Genomic DNA, 24,535 nt, shown 5'->3' with positions numbered 1-24,535 from the left:
ATAGGAGACTTCTAAAGAAGCAAGTGTTACTGTTAGCTCCAAAGCTAAGGTTATTCTAGGAAAAGATGTTAATAAAGGTAACCATAGGAGGAAAAGAAGCAATAAGTTTTTTTTTTTAATATTATTATAATAAATTGATAATTACAATGGAAGTAGGAGATTTAAACCCTAGATATCTTCATTAGAAATAATAGAAAATGCCAACCAGGTTTAGCTATAAGCCTCTTGGTCAACAATATGTTGTTTGTGTGGGGATTCTAGGGTTTTTTTTGGGGGGGAGGGGGGGGGGGGGTGGGGTCTTGATGGTAACTCATGTGATTTGTACTTAAAAAACTCAAGTGGATATCTATAAACCTAATGAGAATGGTGGGCTTGGGTAAGAAGATTATAGGATGTGAACAAAGAGGATAAATTCAATAATGATGTAGTGTAAAAGTCCATAATTACACTATTTAATAAGATAATATCATTTCAAAAATGTTTAATTAAAACTATAAAACCTGAAACAGAGGATTACAATCTCATTAAGTCATACAAATATTTGTAAAAATTAAAAAATTTAAAAAAAAATCAAAATAGAAACTACCTAAGCATAGGAGTCACGAGCCACATCGGCGAACAAATTAAGGCACCAAATCATGAGTTCTTCTATAGAAACACATTTTGCTACACACTTTGATATAACTTACACATTTGTCAATGTATAATTAGATTTCATCACTTACACATGAGACCACTATTGGTTCTTGTGAAAATTAATTCAGTCGCCACATGACATGTGTATTAGTTGTGGCAAAGTATGTGCAATACTCACTTTTCAAAACACTCCACATCAGATTATCTATTTTACACTACATTTCATTAAAATATCAATTTTTCTTGGTTTTTTTTTAATTTTTTCTCTTTCTTCACACAAAACAACCATCATCCGCTCTCTTTTTTTTTTCATTCTCAACATACGTAAAGAAATAATAAACAATTAAATGCAAATGAATCATGTAAATTTACACGATTACTGTAGCAAACTTGAAAATTTATATAGTTATACACATATTGATGTGGATCATTTTTAGAAAAAATTGTGTAAATTTTATATTTTTTTTCTATTATACACAGACTGGTGTGAATGCTGAACTTGCAGAAAAGAACATGATTTGTGATATCTTTTATTCTTTAACTTCTACCGAAGTTATCACAATTTTAAGTATTTTCCTTTTCATTCGGTCTTATTATCCTTCAATATGAAGTGAGACAACTTAATTTCTCAAGTTCAAGACACAAAGGCAGTTTCTTTTAAATACAATTATAAAACCCTACCAAATTTCAGTCAGTTTTAATGACCCATGCTATGGATGAAACCAATCTATTAGGGATGAATGTTATAGCATGAAACCAATATATAAGGGATGAATGTTAACCATTAAAAAGCAACTTCAAACAACCGAGTGAACATAACTGAATTTTCTCCAATGAGTCGCATAATGCAATAATGAGGCTCGATTTTCAACAAATACAAAATTCTGAAGTAAGCTAAATTGTAAATTTTGCTTCAATATAGCATTTGAATTTGTTTTTGTTATTTAAGTAGTTAATAAAGGGCATTGATGTATAAAATCCCATCAAATTTTATAAATTATATGTTGTGATGTACCCATGAATTGACTAAACCTAAAGGGTGTCCAAACTAACCAATGTTTAGGACACTAAAAATTTAAAGGATTGAAAATTTAAATTAAAATAAAACTAGTTTCTTCACATGTGCTCCATGCGTACTCAAAGGGTTTTTCTTTTGTGGGCATATGTCAAAATTTGTCATTCATCCAAATTTGAGGGTTTTACATTTATGCAGTAGTGTTACACATTTGCCAACTATTAATATAGCCAGGAGTGTGATGAGGCTAGAACAGAAAATAAAGAATAAAATCTATTAGCTATATAAAAAGCACCCATGCCCCTACATTACACATTTGGTTTATTGAGTCCCTTTATCTTCTTTCTTTTTTTTTCTTTTTCTTTTTCTTTTTGGGTAAATTCCAGAAACCTACCCCGAGGTTTGAGGAAATACCAACCAGGTTCATGAGATTTCAAAATTGACCACTTTAGTCCCTAAAGACAAATTTGTCCCTAATCACCGTTAGCCTCTGTTAGCTTCTCTCTTCTCTCTCTTCACGGTAGCCTCTGTTAGCTCATCTTTCTCTCTCTCTCTCTCTCTTCCTCTGAAAATGCAAACTGAGCAAAGACAAACCCAAATCCAAAAAACCCAGCAAACCCTCACTTTTTTTTGTTGAGAGCGGAGGCCCTTCAATGTCCAATGCCTCCATCTCCTTACCCTCTCATTCCTCACCACATATCAACCCCTCTCTCTTTCTCTCTCCCTAAATAAAAATTGATCCAAAAAAAAAAAAAACCAGAGCAAGAGAAAGAGAGAGAAAAAAAAATGAAGTAGAGTTCACCTTAGGCGGTCTCATCATCATCCTCTACACCCGTCCAATCATCGTCATCCTCTGCCATAACCACCACCTCAACAACAAAACCCAAATCCAAAAAAACCCAACAAACCCACCACAGCACCACCATATCTTAACCCACAACCACCATTGGCCACAAAACTCAGCCAAATACACAGCAACAAAACCCAAATCCTTCAACAAAACTTAAATCCAAAAAACTTGTAGTAAACCCACCACTCCATCGGAACCCACAACCACCCCCACTGCAAATCAAACTCAACCCACAGATCCATTACTTGAGACCACAACCACAAACCAAAACCATAAACCACCGTAAACCCACGCTCTGTGGAGACCATCGCCGACCTTCGCCAACCATCGCAGAGACCATCACCGACAATCGCCAACCATTGCCTTCAAGAACGTCGCTATGGCGTTAGGCTCGGTGGAGAGTGGTGTGGAGGACCTAACTTGGCTGAACAAATTTGGAAAATTTGTGAAGGGATGGCAGATAAGAGAGGAGAGGTTGAACGAGAGAAACAGAGAAATAGAGGGATGAGAGGGAGAAAGAAAAATAAGTAACAGAAATTAACTCCATTAGGATAAAATTGTCCTTATGGACTATAGTGGACAATTTTGAAATCTCATGGACCTGGTTGGTATTTCCTCAAACCTCAGGGTAGGTTTCTGGAATTTACCCTTTTTTTTAATAAGTTTTAAACAGTTGCTACAATGCCAATTTGGTTTGTTCAATTGGCACTATAACTATAGTGCTTTGGTTTCAACCTCTGCACTAGTGCACTGTTGCTGCTTTCTTTTCCTTTTCCTTTTCTTCTTTTTTTTTTTTCTTCTTTTTTTTTTCGGCATAATATCGTCTTGTCCACTCTTTTATATATATATATATATATATATATATAAAGATGGTAGTTAACACAATAAATTGTCACAATAATTTTGCAATTATTGATATTTTAATTCCTTATAGGTTAAAATAAAATATCATACTAGAATCATCCACAACTAAAACTAAAGGTATTATAAAAAAAGAAGTATTATATCCACAACATTTTTCGCAACACTGTCACAACATTGTTCATTAGGCTTTTATTTTTTTGTCCACAAACCACAGTATGCCAGTTTTGTTTGTGCTGTTTTTGTCTTTTCTTTTAAATATTTATATGTGTATGTGACTTAACAAATTCGTACAATATTTTCACAATTATTGACAATTTGCACTGTTTATTGGGCCTTTTTTTTTTTCACAATACGCTTGTTTTTCTTGTGCTTTTAAATATTATATGTGCATACACAATTACACTAACGCAACAAAATTTTACAATATTTTCATCATTATTGAGGTGTCAATTTTTTAAAGGTTAAAATAAAATAATAAAATAAGAGACTGAGACCAACCACAACTAAAAATAAAGGTATTATGAAAATGTTATAACATCTTCTTTTTGTCACAATATTTTCACAATCACGAGATCTCAGTTCCTTATAGATCAAAATAAAATAAAATAAAAAGAAATGCTATGTACACAACATTTTCACAATAATTTTGTAACAAATTTTATGTGGCAAGGTATTTTTGAAGGATAAAAAAGTGCTATCAGTAGTGGATTCAATTTAAAACCAATAACAACTTGTCATTTATAATTTGTTCTAAAAATGTTATGGATGTAGCATTTCTCTCAAATAAAATAAAAATATATATTTATTCAGATCCTAAAAATAAAAGTACTATGAAAATGTTTCAATATTTTGTTGTAATCTTAGACTTCTTTTTTAGTATATATAGTCAAATTGGATGAGCCAAAATTCATTGTACGTTTCACGCACAATTTTCTTGTATTGTCTTTTTGTTTTGTTTTTTTTTTTTTAATGCATAATTTTAAAACCAGTAATAATTTTTTACCTAAGATTTGTTGTGAAAATACTGTAGACGTAAAAATTAAATAATAAAATATCAATCCGGGACCTACCACAGCTGGAAATAAAAAATATTACGAAAATGTTGTGACATTTTGTTATATTCCTAAACTTTTTTTTTGTGTGATATTTTGTTGTGTTCCTAGGCTTCTTTTTTTGTTTAGTCAAATTTAGTAAGCCAAAACTCATTGTTTTAGGCACAATTTTCTTCAGTTGGCTTTTTATTTTATTTTTAAATGCACGGTTAAAAATGGTTAACGCAATTTAAAACCAGTAGCAATTTAGCATCTAAGATTTATTATGAAAATATTGTGGACGTAACATTGCTTTAAAATAAAATAATAAAATATCAAGCTAGGACCCACCATAGCTAAAAATAAAGTGTTATAGTGGTACACTCTTGCCTTCAGCTAAGGCTTACAAGGCATAAGTGGGGCACATCTTTCTTCGATGTAGGAGCAGGTCTCAAAAATTGCTCACGTCACTTGCAAAGAACAAAGCCATGCGGGTCCTTTGGCCCCAAAGCGGGCAAACTGCTTGTGGGCTTGGAACAAATCCTCCCCCACAATTATCATTCATTGCGAAAATTTAAATATTGTAGAAAGATGATGACATTCATTATCATTCTTTGTAGCATTTTTTGGTGAGTAGATATTATATTTACTGTTCTAAGAAATTGTCATAGTACATAGATATTCAAATAATTATTTTAAATTTAAGTACATGACTTCATACTTCTTCAACAACAAAAAAAAAATTATATTAATTTTCTTACTAAAAGGCCAGCACATGTCTTGCACGTGCAACACACACTAGTAATACTAAAACCATCCATTCGCGTGTGGACATGTTCATTTTTTGGTGCTAGCCTCATTGTCCAATTGCCAAAAAAATTATCAACCAATTTCATACATACTTCTTCAACAAAAAAAATTTATATTAATTTTCTCACTAAAAAGCCAGCACATGTCTTGCACGTGCTACACACACTAGTAATACTAAAACCATCCATTCGCGTGTGGACATGTTCATTTGTTGGTGCTAGCCTCACTGTCCAATTGCCAAAAAAATTATCAACCAATTTCATACATACGTCTTCAACAAAAAAAAAAATTATATTAATTTTCTCACTAAAAGGCCAGCACATGTCTTGCATGTGCAACACACACTAGTAATACTAAAACCATCCATTCGTGTGTGGACATGTTCATTTTTGGTGCTAGCCTCACTGTCCAATTGCCAAAAAAATTATCAACCAATTTCATACATACGTCTTCAACAAAAAAAAATTATATTAATTTTCTCACTAAAAGGCCAGCACATGTCTTGCATGTGCAACACACACTAGTAATACTAAAACCATCCATTCGTGTGTGGACATGTTCATTTTTTGGTGCTAGCCTCACTGTCCAATTGCCAAAAAAATCATCAACCAATTGGTTGATAATTTCAGTTTTGGGCCCAACCGTAGGTCCAACCCTCTAGCACCAGCCCATCAGCTCTCAATCTTGGGCCCATCAGCTCTTATAGCCTAGCCCAAATCCGAAACATACACTTAGCCTAGGTCCGCATTGGATATAAAGTTAAAAACCGACACACACATGTTCAGCCCACATACACATAAAAAGGGGTCCATCAGCTAGACTTTTTTCCTTTATTTGCATTATGTCATCATATTTGCATTTTTTTTTTTTTTGAGAAATAATTACAACATGCTGCTAACCCCGCAGCTCAAACCCTTTCCCCCCAAACCCCCAAGCACTTTGTGCATGGGGAGGTGCCAATTCAGCTACAAGACCTTTGGCATCATATTTGCATTTTAATTTAGCAAAATATTGGTTAATTCTATACTAAAGTACTAAACAAAGTTAAAAAAATTTTATCATATAACTCAGCACGAAGAGCAAACAAATTGACAAGATGAAAAGAGTGCATGATTAGTTAATTACCAAAAACATGAATTTATTAACAGAAAATTAAATGGCTGCTACATATTATATATCTTACTAATAATAGGGCAAATTACATTCTTCTACTTTTTTTTTTTTTTTAATATATACAAGATAAAAATTCTACTCTAGTATAATTTAAGTATATATATGTGTGAAGTTTCTTCCTGGAGACTTAAACTCCCCTACACCTCATAGGCACTTATACTTGTGGAGTAACCATCACACCAAAAGTATATTGAAACCGAGAATTGACTCTAATGTCATAATTTTATTTCAATGTCCTCCTATTATTTGTTTTGATGCTAAGTATAACAGAATTTAACATTGAAAAATCATTTATCTCTTCTTTTAAAATAAACCGTTAATGGATTAGTTGATTTTTTTTCATTGTTAAATTTCTTTAGAGTTAATAGCAAAACATATGATAGAGGTTTAATATTTTTAAAATAAGGGGGTTGGTTGTGCATTTCGATAGTTAAAAAAAAAAATATATATATATATATATAATTAAGGTGATAATTTAGAATTGAAAGTGTAATTTACTCTGATAAATAAAAATAAATGAAAGGAATAAGAGAGGTTTGAATTGGTGCCCTGCCTCTTTGGACTGCACGAACCACATGGTCCACACTCCACAGCCCGGAAGCACAGCACCCATCTTCCCTGTAGCATTGAGTTGTTGACTTACAGTGACACATTATACAATTCTTTTAATTAACAAACCTCTATAAAAAAAAAAATGTAGCAGCAGAACTCTTTCAAGAAAGCCCATAAAGAACACACAGCTAAGCAGGTACAGCTTAACAACCCCAATTGAACTCTCAAATCGGGAAAAAAAAAAAAAAAAAAAAAAAGTCGTCAGACCCAATGGCCATGGCGACATTGACCATGGCGAATCTAACGGTCATGATTGCACTACTGATCGCCGCCGCTACAGCCGCATCAAACGCTCCTGCTCCTGCTCCAGCCACCGGTTACACCAACCACACCGTGGGCGGCACCGTCGGGTGGTTCTTCAATTCCACCACCAACACTTCCGCCACTAATTACTCCACTTGGGCCGCCACCCAGACCTTCAATCTCGGAGACTATCTCAGTAAGCAACTATAGCATTTTATTTCTTTTTGACGGATCAAGACGATGTCGTTTTCACTGAGCTTTCGCTGCTCTCACTTTCTGAGCATCCAAACGACATTCTTTTTTTTTAAAAAAATTTCTCTGTTACTTTTTTTAGTTCTTAGTTAAATAATTAATCTTGTCGTTTTGTTAAAATTTTCTGTAGTTTTCATTTCGATTTCGAACACGACGGTGATCCAGACCTACAACGAAACCGTATACCGGAACTGCACCATGGACGAATCCGAGGACGGTGATACGTACCAGTACGACGGCGGCCAGAACCAGTTCGAGAAATCGTTGACCGTGGCGGTGCCGTTGACCATCGTGGGTCCCAACTACTACTTCTCCGACGCCGACGACGGTGCTCAATGCCAAAGCGGCATGGCCTTCGAGATCCAAGTCAATCACGGCCTCGGTTTGCCTCCATACCTCAACCAGCCACCTCCGCCGCCGTACCTCGAGCCACCTGGTTCCGATTCGGCTCAGTTTCCGCCGATCACTTTCCCCCAGTCGCCGGCGAACTCAGGCTTCAGAGCCGGCGCTAGTCTGACCGGCGTGTTGTGTGTTAGTTTTTTTATTCTTTTTGAATTGCTGTCTGTTTTTTGAATTTAAATTATAGTATTTTTTTTAAGGGTGGGGCCCGTTGGGGGTAGAGATGGTATTTTGATTGTTGTTGTAGGATATTTTAGTAATTGCATCACATATGTCGGCCAGCTGGAGAAAGAGTTGAAAAATACTTGAAATACATGGCCTTTAGACTTTAGAGTGGATTACATTCTTTCTTTCTTTCTATATGGATTATAAAACAAACTTCTGGATCACTGCTTACGGTTGTATTTCTCATTTCTTGTTGATTTTAATGATAAAATACATTGAGATTTTTTTTTCTTCTTTTCCTTTCTGTGAAATTTGGTTACTTATTATATATGTCACAATCACAATTTTCCTGTACCTACGTTACTTGAAATCTGTGGCAAGGATTGCCTTGGGCTCAAGGCAAGTTTACAGTTGACCAGATGGTAGGAATGGAAGTTAAAAAGCCTTTTGAAGATTTGCAATATAAGATTGTGTGTTTATATATATATAAAAATTAAAATAAAATAAAAAAGCTGAAAAACAGAACTACAAGAACAAAGCAAAGAAGTTCAATGATAAATATATGTAACGGAAGGATCCCACAAAAGTTAAAACGCCTTTTGACGAATTGCAACATCAAAATTGAAAATGTGTTGCACGTCACTGTGATTTGTGCATGATTGATGTTAAATATAAATTGGTGTAAGGGCTAGTATTCAAGAGTATCGTCAGCAAGAGTATAGAAAATGTGGCTACAAATAAGAAAATGTTGAAAATTCAGGCCAAAAAAAAAAGAGAAAGAAAGAAAACAACGAACCAAATGAAGAAGAGCAAACGACATGACTCTATGCTCGGTTTCTGTGGATCCTAAAAAACGCGTAAAGCGGCACATGTGTACACATGACTAAACTTGGTCAATCATAAACTCTGCTACTTCCACCTTCTTTTGGATCAAATATTGTATACTCGAATCTCACTGCCAAAAACTAAAAGAAATGGGGAAAATAATACTAATAAAATTTACCCAAAAAGTAACGGTTTGATCATTTTTCATTTAACAATGCCAACCAATCCACGTTATATTAAAATTCTTTAAAAAAACAAAAAAAATTATATTCTTCCTCTAATGGAGGGGCAGCGAATCTTGATTGGTAGTTTGGTACAAACAAAAGGATTAAAAAGCTGTTAGGATTGCGAAATTGAGATTTGATGTCAAGTCGGTAACACAAACAGTCAAACACACGGGATTCATACGCACTGGAGATGAATAGTAGAAACACCCAAAAAAAGAAAAGTTCGTATACTTTTTTAGTATTTACTATTTAAAAGCTATTATCCAATTTTATCCCTCGCATATTTGGCTCTCTCTTGGCTCTTCACTTCAGCTTTAGATATTGCCAGAAAGTCAAAGAACCCAACGGGCCAAAAATGTAATTGCAAATTACAAATTAATACATACGATACATTTATATATTCTAACGTGTCGGTTGAAAATACTTTTTTATAAGTATCAAACCGAAAAGGCTGAAGGAGAAGACAGAGAGGCTATTCTCTTCTCTTCTCTATGGGTATGGCCTACAGGCCTTGAAATTGAATGCAAATGCTTCGTAATATATATATAAATTGTATTTTTTTTTTTTTTTCCAAAAATGAGGAAGTAGTAATAATAATAAAAGCTAACAATGAATTCCCACAGCTCTCTGAGATTGCGACGTTTAGAACCAGCCAGTGCCAGACACTAAAAAAGAAAACCGATACTTTCTAGAGTGAGAAAAACTTCACAATTATTTCTCTCTCTCCCTCATCCATTCCCTCTCCTTTTCGTCAGTTACTCTCTCTGTAAGTCTACGCCTCTCTCTCTCTCTCACTCATGTATGTGTTTGTTAATTTGTGCTTTTTGTTTCTTTTTTTTTGAAATTCGGTTATGAATTTTTGGTTATTTAGTTGTTGTTGTTGGTTTTTTTTAGAGGAATTTGTGATTGGAATCTGAGGAAAAGAAAAAGGAAAATGGGGTTGATTTCGGGGGTTTTCATGGGGATGTTGTTCGGGATTGCGTTGATGGCTGGATGGAAACACATGATGCGTTACCGAAGCACCAAGCGAATTGCTAAGGTATGCCAATTTTTACGATAGTTCGTATCATCCTAAGCTTCGTTTCGTTCTAATTTGCTGTTGTCGTTGAATTCCTTTTGTTGTTAAACAATTTGCGGTGTGAGAGTGATTATTGTTTTGATAGGTTAGAGATATCTTGAGGGCTTGTAAAAATTTCAAGTTTAGCATTATTCTGAGATGGTTAAATTTCGGCGAAATGTGGCAATTTCTGTTAGTTCTGGTATCAAATGCACTTCCAGGTGTATTTTTATTTTTTGGTAAACAACAAGAATATGTAGTGGAACAATACATAATAGAGTGACTAAATTTTACGTCGGCTGTCAATTCTGGGTTGGGATCAGTTGTGAACAAAATATATGACACTAAGCACGTACACTGGTGTTTGGGGCACCAACCCTTAGCAAATGATTGCTAAAGGTTTTTAAGCCGAAGTCGGATTACTTGCATAGAAGATGTGCACAATAAGGCAATTATCTTGTTAGACCTGTTTCTTGGAGCCAACTAGTTACCTATTTGGACCCTTCTGCTCATCTGGGGCCTTTGTTGCTTGCTGATGCTAGTGGGTATCTTTTCAGCAGCTTTAGCTGAGCTGACATTTCAATTAGAACCAAGAATAATTAGAAAGAAAAAAGAAGAAGGAAGTGAGGTACGAGATCTGCAAACATTAGATCTTTTTAGTTTTTACTATGGCTGAAAAGTTTTAAGTAGTTTTCAAGAGCCTTGTAATTCAATGGCATTGATTGGTCTCCTTTATGAGGGGAACTAGCGTTCAAATCCCTCCTCTACCGCTAGTAACAATCTATCAACAACAAAAAAATGTTGTTGTTTTACCTTTAACTTATTAGGAAAGAAAGAGGGATAAAATGCACTTAATGAGTAGCAGCAAAAAAGAATGTAATATTGTTGAAATGTAAAAAACTTAAGATTGGGCATGTATATCTAAAGATTGACTTCATATTTCAGGCGGAATTCATTCACTTGGTGCAAAATATCCAGTATGATTCTTTTCTTTTGTAGGCTGTTGATATAAAACTCCTTGGGTCCCTTGATCGAGAAGATTTGAAGAAAATTTGCGGTGAAAATTTTCCTGAATGGATATCTTTCCCTGTCTTTGAACAGGTTGGTTCTTGTTTTATTTTTTTATGGTTGTTATTATTTGATTGTCTGATAAGGTTTTAATATTTTTTTTCCCAACCTTTTGAGCAGAACTTGCCTCTGTTTTGTAAATTATGAAAATTCTCCCCTCCTATGTCACGGCTTTGACCTGCCTCCCCCTCCCCTCCCAATATTATTTTTCATGATGAACAGAAAGGAACAATACATAAATTGATTTGCTTTTAATTGCAATGTGTTTTAAATATCTTTAGGATTTTAGAAATGTAATCAGTTTTATACTTTCAAGTTTCTGAAAACTCAACTTAGATCCTATCAACATTAAAAAGAAAAGAGAGAGAGAGAGAGACTGAGATTGAAATGGCAAAAAGTTCATTTGATTATTGAACAAATTATTTGGCTTTGCAATACCTGTGGCAGTCTGAGTTAAGCTCTTCATTTCCAGTTCCGAGGTTTAAAGCTATTCATGCTTGGCAATGTTTCAAAAAAGTTTGTTCTTTTGTGAAATTATTTTGATGGGGCTTGATGTTGTTGGTCCACTTTATGACATACTTTGGTTGGCATTTTCAGGTGAAATGGCTGAACAAGCAACTAAGCAAAATGTGGCCATATGTTGCAGATGTAAGCCTTTTCACTTGCTGCCTCTGTCAGATAATATGCATATTGTTGTTGTATACCAAATTGTTGTAAGATATTTTTCTCGGTTAGAATGTAACAACTATGCAATCATTAAGTTTGGCATCCTTGCTCACTTTTGGCCCTTAATTGTTGTAAATAGTACTAATCAAGGAGGCAGTCAATTGTCTTTTAATTATTGAAGAACATATCACTAAGCTTCCAGTTATCTCGACTGAAAAATGAAAATTGACTTTTAATTACTGTGTTGCCTCTGGAACCACAGGGCCATCCATGGACGAAGAATAAATAATCTTGTAATTGAAGAAATATTAGGGGCTGATATAAGATAAAAGAATGTGTTCGTGAAAGCTTATGTGGACCTCATGCATTTTTATGTGGTCTCATGATGCAAAATAGAATTTCTGAGATAGCTTATTCACTTATTGGTTTTCAAGCAACTTTTCTTTCAAGTGATTGTAGTGGGTACTTGTCCTTCCATTCCCTTCTACTCATTTATTATATATGAAAGACTGTCTTCTTCTATCTATTACTTCACAGATATGAAAATATCAGTTGTAGATCCCAGGACCAAGTTTGGCTATCCTTAACTTTATTGAGTTAGGAATTAGTTTTGAAATGTGTATGTGTGTGTATGAGTGTTTGTTGGATAAATTAATGAAATCTGTTCATAGAGGATGAGGCAGACATGAAGGGGGAGGAGGGGGAAAATTATGTATGGTAGAAGAATAGAGAACAAAGAAATTTAAGTAACCATGCTGGAACCATATGTGTAATTTTTTTATGAAATATTTAAATCAAAGTTGTTGGATGTGTTTATTCTCAGGCAGCAGAAATAGTTATAAAAGAATCTGTTGAACCTCTTCTTGAAGAATACCGTCCACCTGGAATTACAGCTTTAAAATTCAACAAATTGTCCCTTGGTACTGTGGCTCCCAAAATTGAAGGTATGAATCATTAATTACTTTTAGATCTCTCTCTCTCTCACTCTCAATGTGTATGTGTGTGTACCTTTTTGTTTGACTGCTGTAGTTTTATGTCATAGAGATACCCTAGACATTTCTTAATTCTTAGTTCTTACTGAATTTTACTGCATTTCTTTAAGAATGTATTGCACGCAAGAAGTTTTTAGAATTTTTATGGAAGGAGGTTAATAAGTCTGTTAAGTCCTAAAATGTTTTTATAAGTAGGGTTGAAGTGTACATCACCACTGCCTTAGGAGTATGTTTGCTTGCCCCTTTTTCAGGTGAATGAAAATTTGCTTCTTTATTAGCTAATCAGCTTTTAAGGTGGTAGAGGAAAGCCAATTTCCCGTTTGTCTTTTTTCTCCCACCTCTCTTGTTGTTTAGATCTTCCCTTCCATTTGTTTCCTATTTGCTTAAAACCTATTTAGGTTGTTTGTTAACTCAGCCTCGATATGATAAAAGAAAAGGATCCATACTTGCATATCCTTATCTCTTCTTCAACTGTATGGTAGAAAACTAAAAAGATTAATATATAACACTCTGTCCACTTTGGTGTAAGATATATTAATTTTTTTGGACTGGAAATATTTTCAAGGAAAATGATTTGTTTTCCTATAATTGGTTGCATCTGAATGTTCCTGAAAGTGCACATTATTATCTCACATAGAAAATCATTAACGTTTCATGTAATTCCATATAATTATATAAAAAAAATTTCATTGAAATAATGAATAGTACATAGAGCAACTAGAAAAATCAACCTAAAAATTAATTTTTTAAAAACACACATATTCATTAGTTCACAAGCATAAAACATCATCAACCTTTTGCTCCAAATAAACAAAATGATCTCAACTGTCTGGTCTCTCTCTTTTTGGGAGCCATCTACTAAAATTGCATACTCCAGATTTTAGTTATATGGTTGTGAGCTGAACCTGTACTATGATAATATCCTGATTTTGGTTTATCTAGTTGGTTTTTCCATTTTGATATCTTTAGTTGTAAGGTAGACTGTGAGCTTTCATTAGTTGCTTATTTCTTCTTCAACTATATTGCTCCTAATTCTTATTCTTTTTTTTTTCCCTAAATGCAGAGCTTTCATTAGTTGCTTATTTCTTCTTCAATTATATTGTTCATAATTCTTATTCTTCTTTTTTTTTTTTTCTTTTTTTTTCCTAAATGCGTTTTAGTAAATCCACCTGTAGGTGTGTGTTGTTGTTGTTGTTGTATTTAATCGTGAGGAGAATTGCAAATGCTATTTTTTACCATTTTTAATACATCTATTCAAGATTGATTCCAATCAGCTTCATTTTAACTTATTATTTACCAAAATCAACTTTTCTTTTTCTTTTTTTGGTTAAATATGTTTATGGTCAACCATTATTGCTTACTTCTGCTAAGATTACTGTCAGTGTAGAGAGTGGCAAGAGAGGAACCAATGATTAGGTTTAAGAAAAAATAAATTTGACTGTCAATCCAATCTGCGGTATTGGAAAATTCAGAAGAAGAGAAATAATAATAATCTTGATCACGACTGATTACTCTGTCTTTGTTTCTAATTGTTGATTTGATCACATTGGCTTCATTCAATGGATGTGGGTAGATGGCAAATTGGTGGTTATGGGCTGTGTGTGTGTGTGTGCGTGTGTGTGTGTGAGAGAGAGAGAGAGAGAGAGAGAGAGAGAAGCTTACTAATGATACACAAAGCGATTTCAAAGGTGACAATGTGGGGAATGGATAAAAGAAGAAGAACAACACAAAAAGATAAAACTTGGGAGTCGGCACTAGGGTTGCTTGGAGTTAGCACTAAGCCATTGGAGGAAAATTCCAAAGCTAGTTTGTTAATAAAATGAAAACTCAGTAACTCTCCAACACTAAATTATGGGGCCTTCGAATAGAGTTATCAAGTTACATCAAGGAAAGGAAATAAATAGTAACCAATTATTATTATTATTTTTTTTTTATAGTTAAGAAAAAGTATTATTAAAGCTGGAAAAGCATGAAAAAAATACCAATTGTATTAAATACATGAATAAAATTAATAACATTAATTCATGAAAATAATCCAAAATATCTTAGCATCAATCAACATTAATTAGGTCCAAAGAGTATTAGGCCTCCATCATCGAGCCGTGTGATTGGGGGGTTTTGCATCTAGTGTTTGCACCAATTACCATTGAGACTCAAGAGCTTTTAATTTAATTTTTATCTTTTTGTTGGGAAGGGAAGTTGTGTAATATGGAGAAGCATAAATCATTTGTATCTCTTTTGGGTTATTTTCCATTGATTGCAAGTTATTTTTACTGTTAATTAAGATTTTCAGTTGCACCAACTACCTGGAAATGCAGAAAATATATATTTGGAAATATTTTATGCCGAAACAAACATAGCGTAGATGATCTTCAACTGTCTCTCAAAATATATAGTCAATGGTAAATGAGTATTTTTAAGGGAAATATAAATATATATATATAAATTTTTCCCTGTAAAAATTATCTCAACTATTTTACAGTGTGCTTTGTTTATTTTGGTGAATATCAACTGTCAAAGTACTCTCTCTCTCTCTCTCTCTCTCTCTCTCTCTCTCTCTCTCTCTGTGAAAAGTGCATAGCTTCAATTCCAATCTTGAAAACATTAGAAAAAGTTGGCAATAAGGGAGAAGTGCTTGACGTTTGTTCTGTTATCAAGAAGTCAGATTATTTGCTAATTAAAACTGAGATCAGGCCATAATAACTAGTAAGCCCCATCACAAGCCAAGTGTTCTTATAAAAAAAAAAAAGGCGAATTATGGAGTCTGATCAACTATTTGCTCAGGGAATCACCACACACCCTTGATGTAATGGTCACTCTACAAGTATAAATGATTGTGGGGTGTTGAGGGCAGGGTTGAGGTTCAAGTTTTCAGGAGGGAGCTTCACACACATATACACTTAGATTAGGCTGTAGAATTTCTATCTTGTATAAAATAAAATAAAATAAAAAACTATTTGCTCAGGGAGGTCAAAACAAGAAGGACAAAAATGTTCTACATGAAGAAAAGATTTTCTGATTAAATGAGACTTTAATAGGCAAAATTAAATGTGCCTATTTTATTCAATTCAAGAATCAGAGTAATCTATTCTTTTCCTTAACATCTTTGATTTCCCAAGAATGCCTTACCCTGTAAGGTACACTTTAACTTCAATGTAGGCAAGTTTGCCTCAACGATCTATAGTCTTTGAAATATTTGCTCTTTAAGATACATTTACTGCTTATAGAGTCATCATGTTGTGCTTGTTTTTTCTTTCGTATGATCAATGGTGGGGCATATATATATTTTTTAATTAATGAGTAAATTTTCAATTTTCAAGTGTTATCAAGTTTCTGAATTTTTTTTTCCCTATATATTTCCCATTTCCCCTTAAATATGTGATGTAACTGTTATACTTTATTGTCCATTGAATTTCAATGCAGGTATACGTGTTCAAAGTCTTAAGGAAGGTCAGATTATAATGGATATTGATTTCAGGTGGGGTGGTGATACAAGCATCATTTTAGGCGTTGAAGCTGCTCTTGTTGCTTCAATACCCATCCAGGTTGGTGCATCATCAACTTTGAAAAATATCATTTGTATTGGATATAAGTTTATGTTAATTTCTCCTCCTTAACAATTCAAGTTATGGTATATAGTATTGAATTAAATACTGTTATGGTGCCATCTGCCTCAGTTGAAGGATCTTCAAGTCTTCACTGTTGCTCGTGTTATTTTCCAACTTGCTGAAGAGATCCCTTGTATTTCTGCTGTTGTTGTTGCCCTACTTTCTGAGGTATGTCAGAGAAGATTTTTGAACTGCTTGCAAATATATAATAAGGTTTTATTTACCTGTCCTCCATTTGTTGAATAAGTTCTTTCCCAGAACTCTAGTACAGGTTGTACTACTGTTGAACCTGGTACAGCCGTACAGGTACCTGTATCTAATAGGAAGTGGGGTTCATGTATCTGTAGCATACATGTTATTTCCAAATTAGTGTTTATGCATAGAAATTATCATGTTACCAGAAAATGTAAATAGCTTTGTCATGTAATTGAGATTTAAGTTTGACGGAGTAGAAATTGGAAATAGAGAAGGTATGATGCGTGCATAGATTTAATAAACTCTCTGGAGTGATAAATCAATATTTTTTTTTTTTCCTTTCCTACCTTTTTCTCCCTAAGGAATGGTTTGGTAGAATACTTTTTAGGGAGGATTGAAATTGAAAAGTGGAAAAGGGGGAGGAGAGTTTTCTACTGTGTGGTAGATATGAATAAAGAAGGATGGAAAAAGGATGACAAATTCATTTTTCCCTCTATCCTCTCGCTTTCCAACGTTGTATTTCCAATCCCCCAATTTTCAAATTTGCTTTTCTTATTTCACCTTTTTTTTTTTTTTGCTAATATTTCAACTTTTATCAAATTTGAAAAATACAATTTGCATGATTTTGTTGTTATTTATAAAATATTAAGTGGGATCTGAAAATAAATAAAACGACAATAATAGTACTATACATTACACAATGAACTACAGTAAGGCAATAACGAACTAGGATAAGGTTTTCAAATTTTATACTTAATACCATATGGTATTACATGATTAATTATTATTATTATAAAACTTCATGTTGTAAAATAAAATTTTCAAAACTTTTATTTAATGTGTGTAATAGCAAATTGATATAAATTATTATTTCTTTCCTCCTATTCTTTTTCTCAAGCAAACAGAGGAAATTGACATCAACATTCCATCTTCACTCTCTTCCATTCCTCCAACCAAATGCATATGGGGGAAAATTGTTATCTTATTATCCTCCCGCTTTTCTATCAAATTCAGTCTAAGCAATCAAGTTATTACATCTTATGGTTTTAGTGAGATTATATCTAATAAAATAATGAGCATAGTTACTATTTCACTTCTTCTTCTTTTTCTTCAAATTAGTTATTGTTATTTTAAAACTGTCTAATGCTTATTTACATTTAATCAGCCAAAGCCTAGAATTGATTATACTCTGAAGGCTGTTGGTGGTAGCTTAACAGCCATCCCTGGAATTTCAGATATGATTGATGTAAGTTTTATTTTCATATCTAGCCCTCCTGGTTGATTTTGTATTCTTACTTAGACTCATTATGCAGTTTACACTATATTTGGTAGGATACTGTCAATACGATTGTCACAGATATGCTCCAGTGGCCCCATAGGATTATTGTTCCAATTGGCGGTATACCTGTTGATATAAGGTAACCATGAATCATATATTTTTTGTTCCTTCCTGTCTGCTTGGTTTTATTTTGAGGTTTCAAATTGCTGCAAAACTACTCAAGTGATTATCTTAAGAGAGCCAGAGAGTTCAAAATTGGTTAATGGGGTTCTCCTGTGGATATCTCCTCCTTTTTTTTATGTTCAAATATATGCTGTCTTTAAATTGGTTGTATTTAGATGATTTTTTTGTGTGTTCAGTTCATCACAAATGTTAAGCTAGTTAAGTGTGCCTTTTTTTTTTTTCTTTTTTTCTTTTTTTTTTTTTATGCAGTGAATTAGAGCTTAAACCACAGGGAAAGATTGCCTTGACAATCGTAAAAGCAAATGATTTGAAGAACATGGAAATGATTGGAAAATCTGATCCTTATGTTGTTGTGCATATTCGGCCACTATTCAAGGTCAAAACAAAGGTTGTTGATAACAATCTGAATCCTGTTTGGAATCAAACATTTGACTTGATTGTAGAAGACAAGGAGACACAGTCCCTTATACTTGAGGTTTTGATCCACTAATACTCCTTTTTCCGCCTTGCTATACTCTTCTGCCATTTCTCTTAGTATTGTACTTCTGCTAGAATCTAAAAATTCTTGGTTAGTAGGATTCATTTTTAGTGCACAGTGTTTATTTAATTTAACTTGTATGAAAGAGTGCAGATGTTTTTTTAAGAAATTTTCAAACTTGTCTGAGTTGTTTATGTTTTAACGGTAGAAATGTGGTTTAGAAAGGCCAGGCAATTATATGTAAGGATGGATAAGGCAATCACACTCATAAAAGTTAAAAAGGTTTAATAAACTGCTGGAATTTTGATAGATTATATAAAGGCTTTTATATAGGCAGGCTATTGGCATTCTTTTTCCTAGAAACTCTAAATCTCTTGAATAATTAAAAAGAACCACTAAAACAAGTAGGAAACACTAGAAAAAATTTATAAAAAGACTCATAAGGCTCTTGTGTAGGCATACAACTTATTATACAAAATATTGAATTTGCCAAACTACCGCTACTTTAATTAAACTCAAGGCCCAACTATTATTTTGCTTCCTAAACTCTATATCAGAGTCCAATTTAGCCCCTTCCCCACTCCCTTTTTTTTGTTAAATTTTTTCCTTGAAGTTTTGAGAACGGTTCAATGCTACCCTTGCCTCCATTTTCTGTTAAAAGTTAATTGCCAAAATGATATAAATTGTACCTCTTTTGAACTTTTGGGCCTTGTATTAGTAAGGATTAAAGTTAACTATAGGATATATTAGAGTCCAATTTAGCCCCCTCCCCACTCCCTTTTTTTTGTTTAATTTTTTCCTTGAAGTTTTGAGAACGGTTCAATACTACCCTTGCCTCCATTTGCTGTTAAATTTAATTGCCGAAATGATATAAATTGTACCTCTTTTGAACTTTTGGGCCTTGTATTAGTGAGGATTAAAGTTAACTATAGGTTATATCACTTGATTTGTATTCTAATTTCAAGGAAATCACTTTATTTCTAATTGGAAAATGAGCACAAAGGTAATGTTAAACCATTTTCAGACCCTCTAAGGATTAAGTTGATAATTCATGATTGAAACTGAACTGCTAATATAGTTAAGGCACCGAAATAGAGTGCCCTAAATTTAATTCAAATTGAACTAGCTGCAATTTCATGTAAAGTTACTTGATAATTAGACTTAATAGTAACTAAAGTAGGCTAAAAAGGGTGCCAATTAGGTCCCATATCCAAACTAGATCATATTTTAAAATCACTTCAATCTTTGATCTGGTTTTTCTGAGAGTTTTTGCCAGCTGCACCTGATATTTATACTCTTTATAGAAGGAAATAAAAGATATCCATAGATTAAAACTTTCAAGTGTTAATCTAGTCAAGCGTGGTCAGACCTTGGTTAACAAGTGTTGTTGTGATGGGGAAACTGTGGATCATTTTCTTCTCCACTGTAAGTTTTCTCATGCTTTATGGAGTGCAATTTTCGAGGTATTTGGGATCCATTGTGTAATGCCAATGACAGTTAGCTCTCTCCTCTTTGCTTGGAGAAACTGGTTTGGAAAGCATCTATCAACCATATGGAATATGGTCCCGGCATGCTTAATTTGGCTGGTTTGGACGGAACGTAATAAACACTTCTTTGAAGACAAGGAGGGAACCTTAGATCTTTTAAAAGCTCTTCTCTTTGGTACTTTGTTTTAGTGGGCGCGTGTTTGGGGTTTTACAAATTGTATTTCCATTTCTAATTTCTTACATTCCATTAGATTGAGTCTTTGAACCTGCTATAATTTTTCTTGATCAGAATGTTCACCATCATGAACATGATGCTCAGTTTTTTTGAATGAAAGTTTTATTACCTATCCAAAAAAAAAAAAAAAAAAGTTAGAAAAACAGCAAAACATTTTGTAACAAAATAGCATTTAAATATCTATAGGATTATGATATGTAAATTGTAAAAGAAAGGGCTAGACTTGGGGTTGTAAGGAAGAAGGAAAAGAGAATTTTATGATGTTTAGGGGTTGTATAAACAGTACCTATGAATAATATCACAAGAAAGAGAAGAGGAAAAGAGAGTAGAGAAAGGGAGAAAATAGAAGATAAAGGGAAGAAAAGGTTTAGGATCTACTAGAAAATTCTAAACTCGAGTAAACTACCAAAACCCTTAATTTGCAGGGATTTCAAAATTTACAGGTTTGCCCCTTGATATAAAATTGACCATAACTTGTTAAATAAAAACCCAAATTTAAAGATTTGTCAACCCTAGGACACATTTAACTAGATCTTTAAAACTACACTTCCAATTGTGTATATTTATAGGATTAAACTTAGCCATGGTTCCCCAAACCCTTTTTTTTTTTTTTTTTGCTCAGCCATTAGCTGGGAGCTGAGGTGTAGTAGGATTGATGGTGGGAACTTAGTAGAGATAAAAAGAACAGGTAGGTCAATAAATTGGACTTCTGAGCTCCTGAAATTTAGAATTTTGGATGAGGCTTGGGAGTGGATTGTGGATATCTTATAAGAACTAGGAAAGCATGGGATAGCTAAATCAAGTTTCAAGAAATGTTTGAACCTATTACAAGGCTATCCATGGTACCAATGGAAATTATTCCCCTTGGAAGAATGTATGGAGGGGTTAAGTCCCCTATGAGAGTGGCTTTATTTTTTTGGACAGCATTGTGGGGTAAAATTCTCACTATTGACAACATCAACAAGAGGGGTTTTTCATTAGTGGGCTGGTGTTGCTTATTTTGTTGTAGCAGAGAAACAGTGTACCATTTACTGCTCCATTGTGATGTTGTATAAGCATTGCGGAATGAAATCTTTCGGATGTTTGGGGTTCAATGGGTGATGCCTCCATCAGTATTGTCCCTTCTTTGTGCTCAGAGGAATGGATTTGGAAAACATTCTTTGGGCGTCTGGAATATGGTGCCATCATGTACTCATGTTGATGTGGCTAGTGTGGAAGGAGCAGAATTCTCACATGTTTAATGACACTGAGAAATCTTTAGAGCAATTTTAATTCTTTTCCTATGCACCTATTTTGCATGGGCGTGGGGTTGCACACATTGTGCTTCCATTTTTTATTTTCATACCTCACTATTTCTTAATAATACTTATCACTTATCCCCCCACCCCCCCTCTAAAAAAAAAAGTAGTGTTAGAAGAGATGTAACGGACATGCAAATATAATGCACACTATACTGTAGGATCTTTTGATCTCATGGATGTAGGTTTTGGTCATATCTGGTGGAAGTTCTGTTGTTACATACACAGAGACTCATGCTTGCATAGTCACACATAAATTTTAGAGGGGAAAATGCATTACCTGTTACCAGCTTACCATCATAGATACAATTTTACGTGTGCCTACTTTGAATTATAACAGTTCCTGCTACAGGAGCTCTGCTATTTTCATGTTATGATCTGGCCATATATCTCTATATGTAGCTGAGTTGCCAATATGTATCCCCCCTCCCCCTCCCTAATTATCTTCTGCCTATAACCTGTAAATCTCATGCCTCTGTTACTAGTAATGCAACCAATGTTCATGAACTCTTCCAACAGGTTTTTGATGAGGACATTGGGCAAGACAAGAGATTGGGAATAGCAAAGCTAACTTTGAATGACCTGGAAGCTGAATCCGAGAAAGAGCTTGATTTGAGACTGCAACCATCACTTGACATGCTGAAAATAAAAGATAAAAAGGATAGAGGGACTCTTACAATTAAGGTAGAAATTGCTTCTCATTTTTATTAGTGATGTGTCTTCTATTGTATGTTAAAGAAAGGCCTGCAATATAATTATAAAAAATTTCTCATTCACATCATATGTATTCTATGCAGGGGGGTCTTGTCCCTTCTTTTCATAAAAATTTATTTTTATTTTTTTAATTCAAGGGTATTGTTATTTTTTTAATTTTAGGTCTTGTACCATGAATTTAACAAGGAAGAGCAGTTGGCTGCTCTAGAAGAAGAGAAGATGATCCTAGAAGCAAGAAAGAAACTGAAAGAAGCGGGAGTTATAGGGAGTACAATGGACGCAATTGACGGAGCTGCAACACTGGTTGGGTCTGGTGTTGGATTTGTAGGTACTGGTCTTGGTGCTGGGGCTGGGCTTGTGGGAAGTGGTGTTGGTGCCGGAGTTGGGCTTGTGGGAACTGGCCTTGGAGCTGTTGGCAGTGGACTGAGCAAAGCAGGAAAGTTCATGGGCCGAACCATTACAGGGCAATCAAGGAAGAGTGGCTCCACAACTCCAGTGACTAGTGTCCAAGAAAATGGTGATGCCAAGCTGCAGTAGGCTTCCTGCAGAATTGCTGCTGGAGTATGTGGTCTGACCTCTTGTTTATGCTTTAATGACTGGAGAGAGATAAATTATTTTGCTTATTTTGCAATAGATTTCGATCCTGTTTTATATGCTGGTGTGGAAAATAACATATTGTTTATATTCTTGGTTTCAGCTGTATCATCCTGTAATCATGATCATGTTCTGCCTTGCATACTAATAATTTTTCAAACGTCATACACATCTCTATGTTTAATCGACTTTTGGCTTCCACCTTAGTTCACTTTAATTGAATTTGTCAGAATGAAATTATTTATGGATAATTCTTGAATTTTTTTTTTTTTTGCGACATTTGCTACCTAATCCAAATAATTCAAGAATGAAAAAGAAAAAAAGAAAAAAAAAAAAAAAAAAAAAAAAGGCGTTTACAACTGTAGGCAAAAACAAATGTCCATTAGTACTTGCATTGAGATTTCTCATTTTAACTCACTGCTTATCTATTAGTTCTGGTACTTTTCAAGGATTTCACATGTTCTATTGGTTTGGTTGCAAGCCCACTGGTTCCTAAGGCATATATTGAGTTTGCTACTATGCTTCTTTTCAAGTTTGCAATTAGTCTCCTTCATTAAAGGCCTTGTGTGTTTTCTACTGAAATTATGATGATTTTTATTTTCTCCTTTAGTATTTAAGCAGCCGGAGACGGAGATTGAATGGCGAAAGGTGTGGCTGTTTGAAGTTCTCACATGTACTCATGCTGAGGTAAGCTGAAGTGTACCAAAGAATGTTTTGAGAGATTGTAATCAGATAATTAGGACTTCTGTTGGATGATGTGATGGAATTTCAGCAATTTAGATTAAGTAAGAGCAATGTTGTTATGGTTTTTATAAAAGTACTGCATCAGTAGGAAGAAGAGATTTATCTGCCTTGATGTTTTTTAGATTCATTTTGCTACAATACACATCATAAATACAAACTTACATTGGTAGGAATATTAAAATGTGTTTTTTTGTCGAATTGAATTTAATAGTTCAACATAGGACAAGTTTCTCTTATTGCCGTTAATATGAAAAAGTTTTTTAACAATGAAGTTGGCATGGAAAAGATAAACTTTGGGAATACCACAAAATTTTCACAAAAAGGCATATTTCAGGGGATTAAAGTATTGTTGAGCTCAATTACTATTTACTACTAGGCCCAAAGATTTATACACCCTCGTGATTTTTAGTCCATTCCTATATCTCCCGTGAAATCGAGTGAGTCCATAAATGAAAAGCCTGTTGTCTGCCTCTGCCACCTCAAAGTTTAAATGCATAAGATAAGATACCAAACCCAGTGCCTCAACCATAAATAAATCCTAATAATCCAGCCAAATTTGTCATCAACCATCTATAACTATAAGTACTACTAGTCTACTAGTATTGAATATTCATAACAAAAGGCCAAAATAGATGAGAGAAATTTCCAACCACATGAAACGTGGTACGTATCGTAGACAATCCCGCAGGGAATATTTCCATGTGATGTGTGAGTGTGTATCTGGGTGGGTGGGTGGGTCATGGGTGTGACAAACAGGGTGGGACTTGAGGAGATAATATCAATATGACAATGTATCAGATAATAATAAGGCCACCAACAACCAAATTGTTCAATA

The 24,535-nt window shown here is 34.0% G+C and overlaps 2 protein-coding genes across 3 annotated transcripts; both read left to right on the top strand.

Annotated features, from left to right (window-relative positions):
• Window positions 1-7,078: 7,078 nt before the first annotated feature.
• On the top strand, window positions 7,079-8,343 carry LOC126697059 (cucumber peeling cupredoxin-like). Its single transcript, XM_050393883.1, has 2 exons — window positions 7,079-7,430; window positions 7,617-8,343. Exons 1-2 carry the CDS (start codon window positions 7,202-7,204, stop codon window positions 8,057-8,059), a joined length of 672 nt encoding a protein of 223 aa, XP_050249840.1. The 5' UTR covers window positions 7,079-7,201; the 3' UTR covers window positions 8,060-8,343.
• Window positions 8,344-9,479: 1,136 nt separating this feature from the next.
• LOC126697057 (calcium-dependent lipid-binding protein) lies at window positions 9,480-23,873 on the top strand. Of its 2 annotated transcripts, none has more exons than XM_050393882.1 (14): window positions 9,480-9,597; window positions 9,726-9,868; window positions 9,997-10,141; window positions 11,159-11,260; window positions 11,825-11,875; window positions 12,717-12,837; window positions 16,309-16,430; window positions 16,563-16,661; window positions 17,854-17,934; window positions 18,021-18,106; window positions 18,400-18,625; window positions 22,168-22,332; window positions 22,525-22,930; window positions 23,567-23,873. In XM_050393882.1, exons 3-13 carry the CDS (start codon window positions 10,037-10,039, stop codon window positions 22,897-22,899), a joined length of 1,533 nt encoding a protein of 510 aa, XP_050249839.1. In that variant the 5' UTR covers window positions 9,480-9,597; window positions 9,726-9,868; window positions 9,997-10,036; the 3' UTR covers window positions 22,900-22,930; window positions 23,567-23,873. The 2 variants fall into 2 exon arrangements, with proteins under 2 accessions (XP_050249839.1, XP_050249838.1); XM_050393881.1 differs by having other exon boundaries at window positions 9,482-9,597; window positions 22,525-22,923.
• The last annotated feature ends 662 nt before the right edge of the window (window positions 23,874-24,535 follow it).

The sequence above is a fragment of the Quercus robur genome, chromosome 8 (genome assembly GCF_932294415.1).
Source record: "Quercus robur chromosome 8, dhQueRobu3.1, whole genome shotgun sequence".
In the NCBI taxonomy this organism is placed as follows: Eukaryota; Viridiplantae; Streptophyta; class Magnoliopsida; order Fagales; family Fagaceae; genus Quercus; species Quercus robur.
The sequence above is the reverse complement of the archived record's forward strand: the minus strand, read 5'-3'. Positions and strand labels throughout refer to the sequence as shown.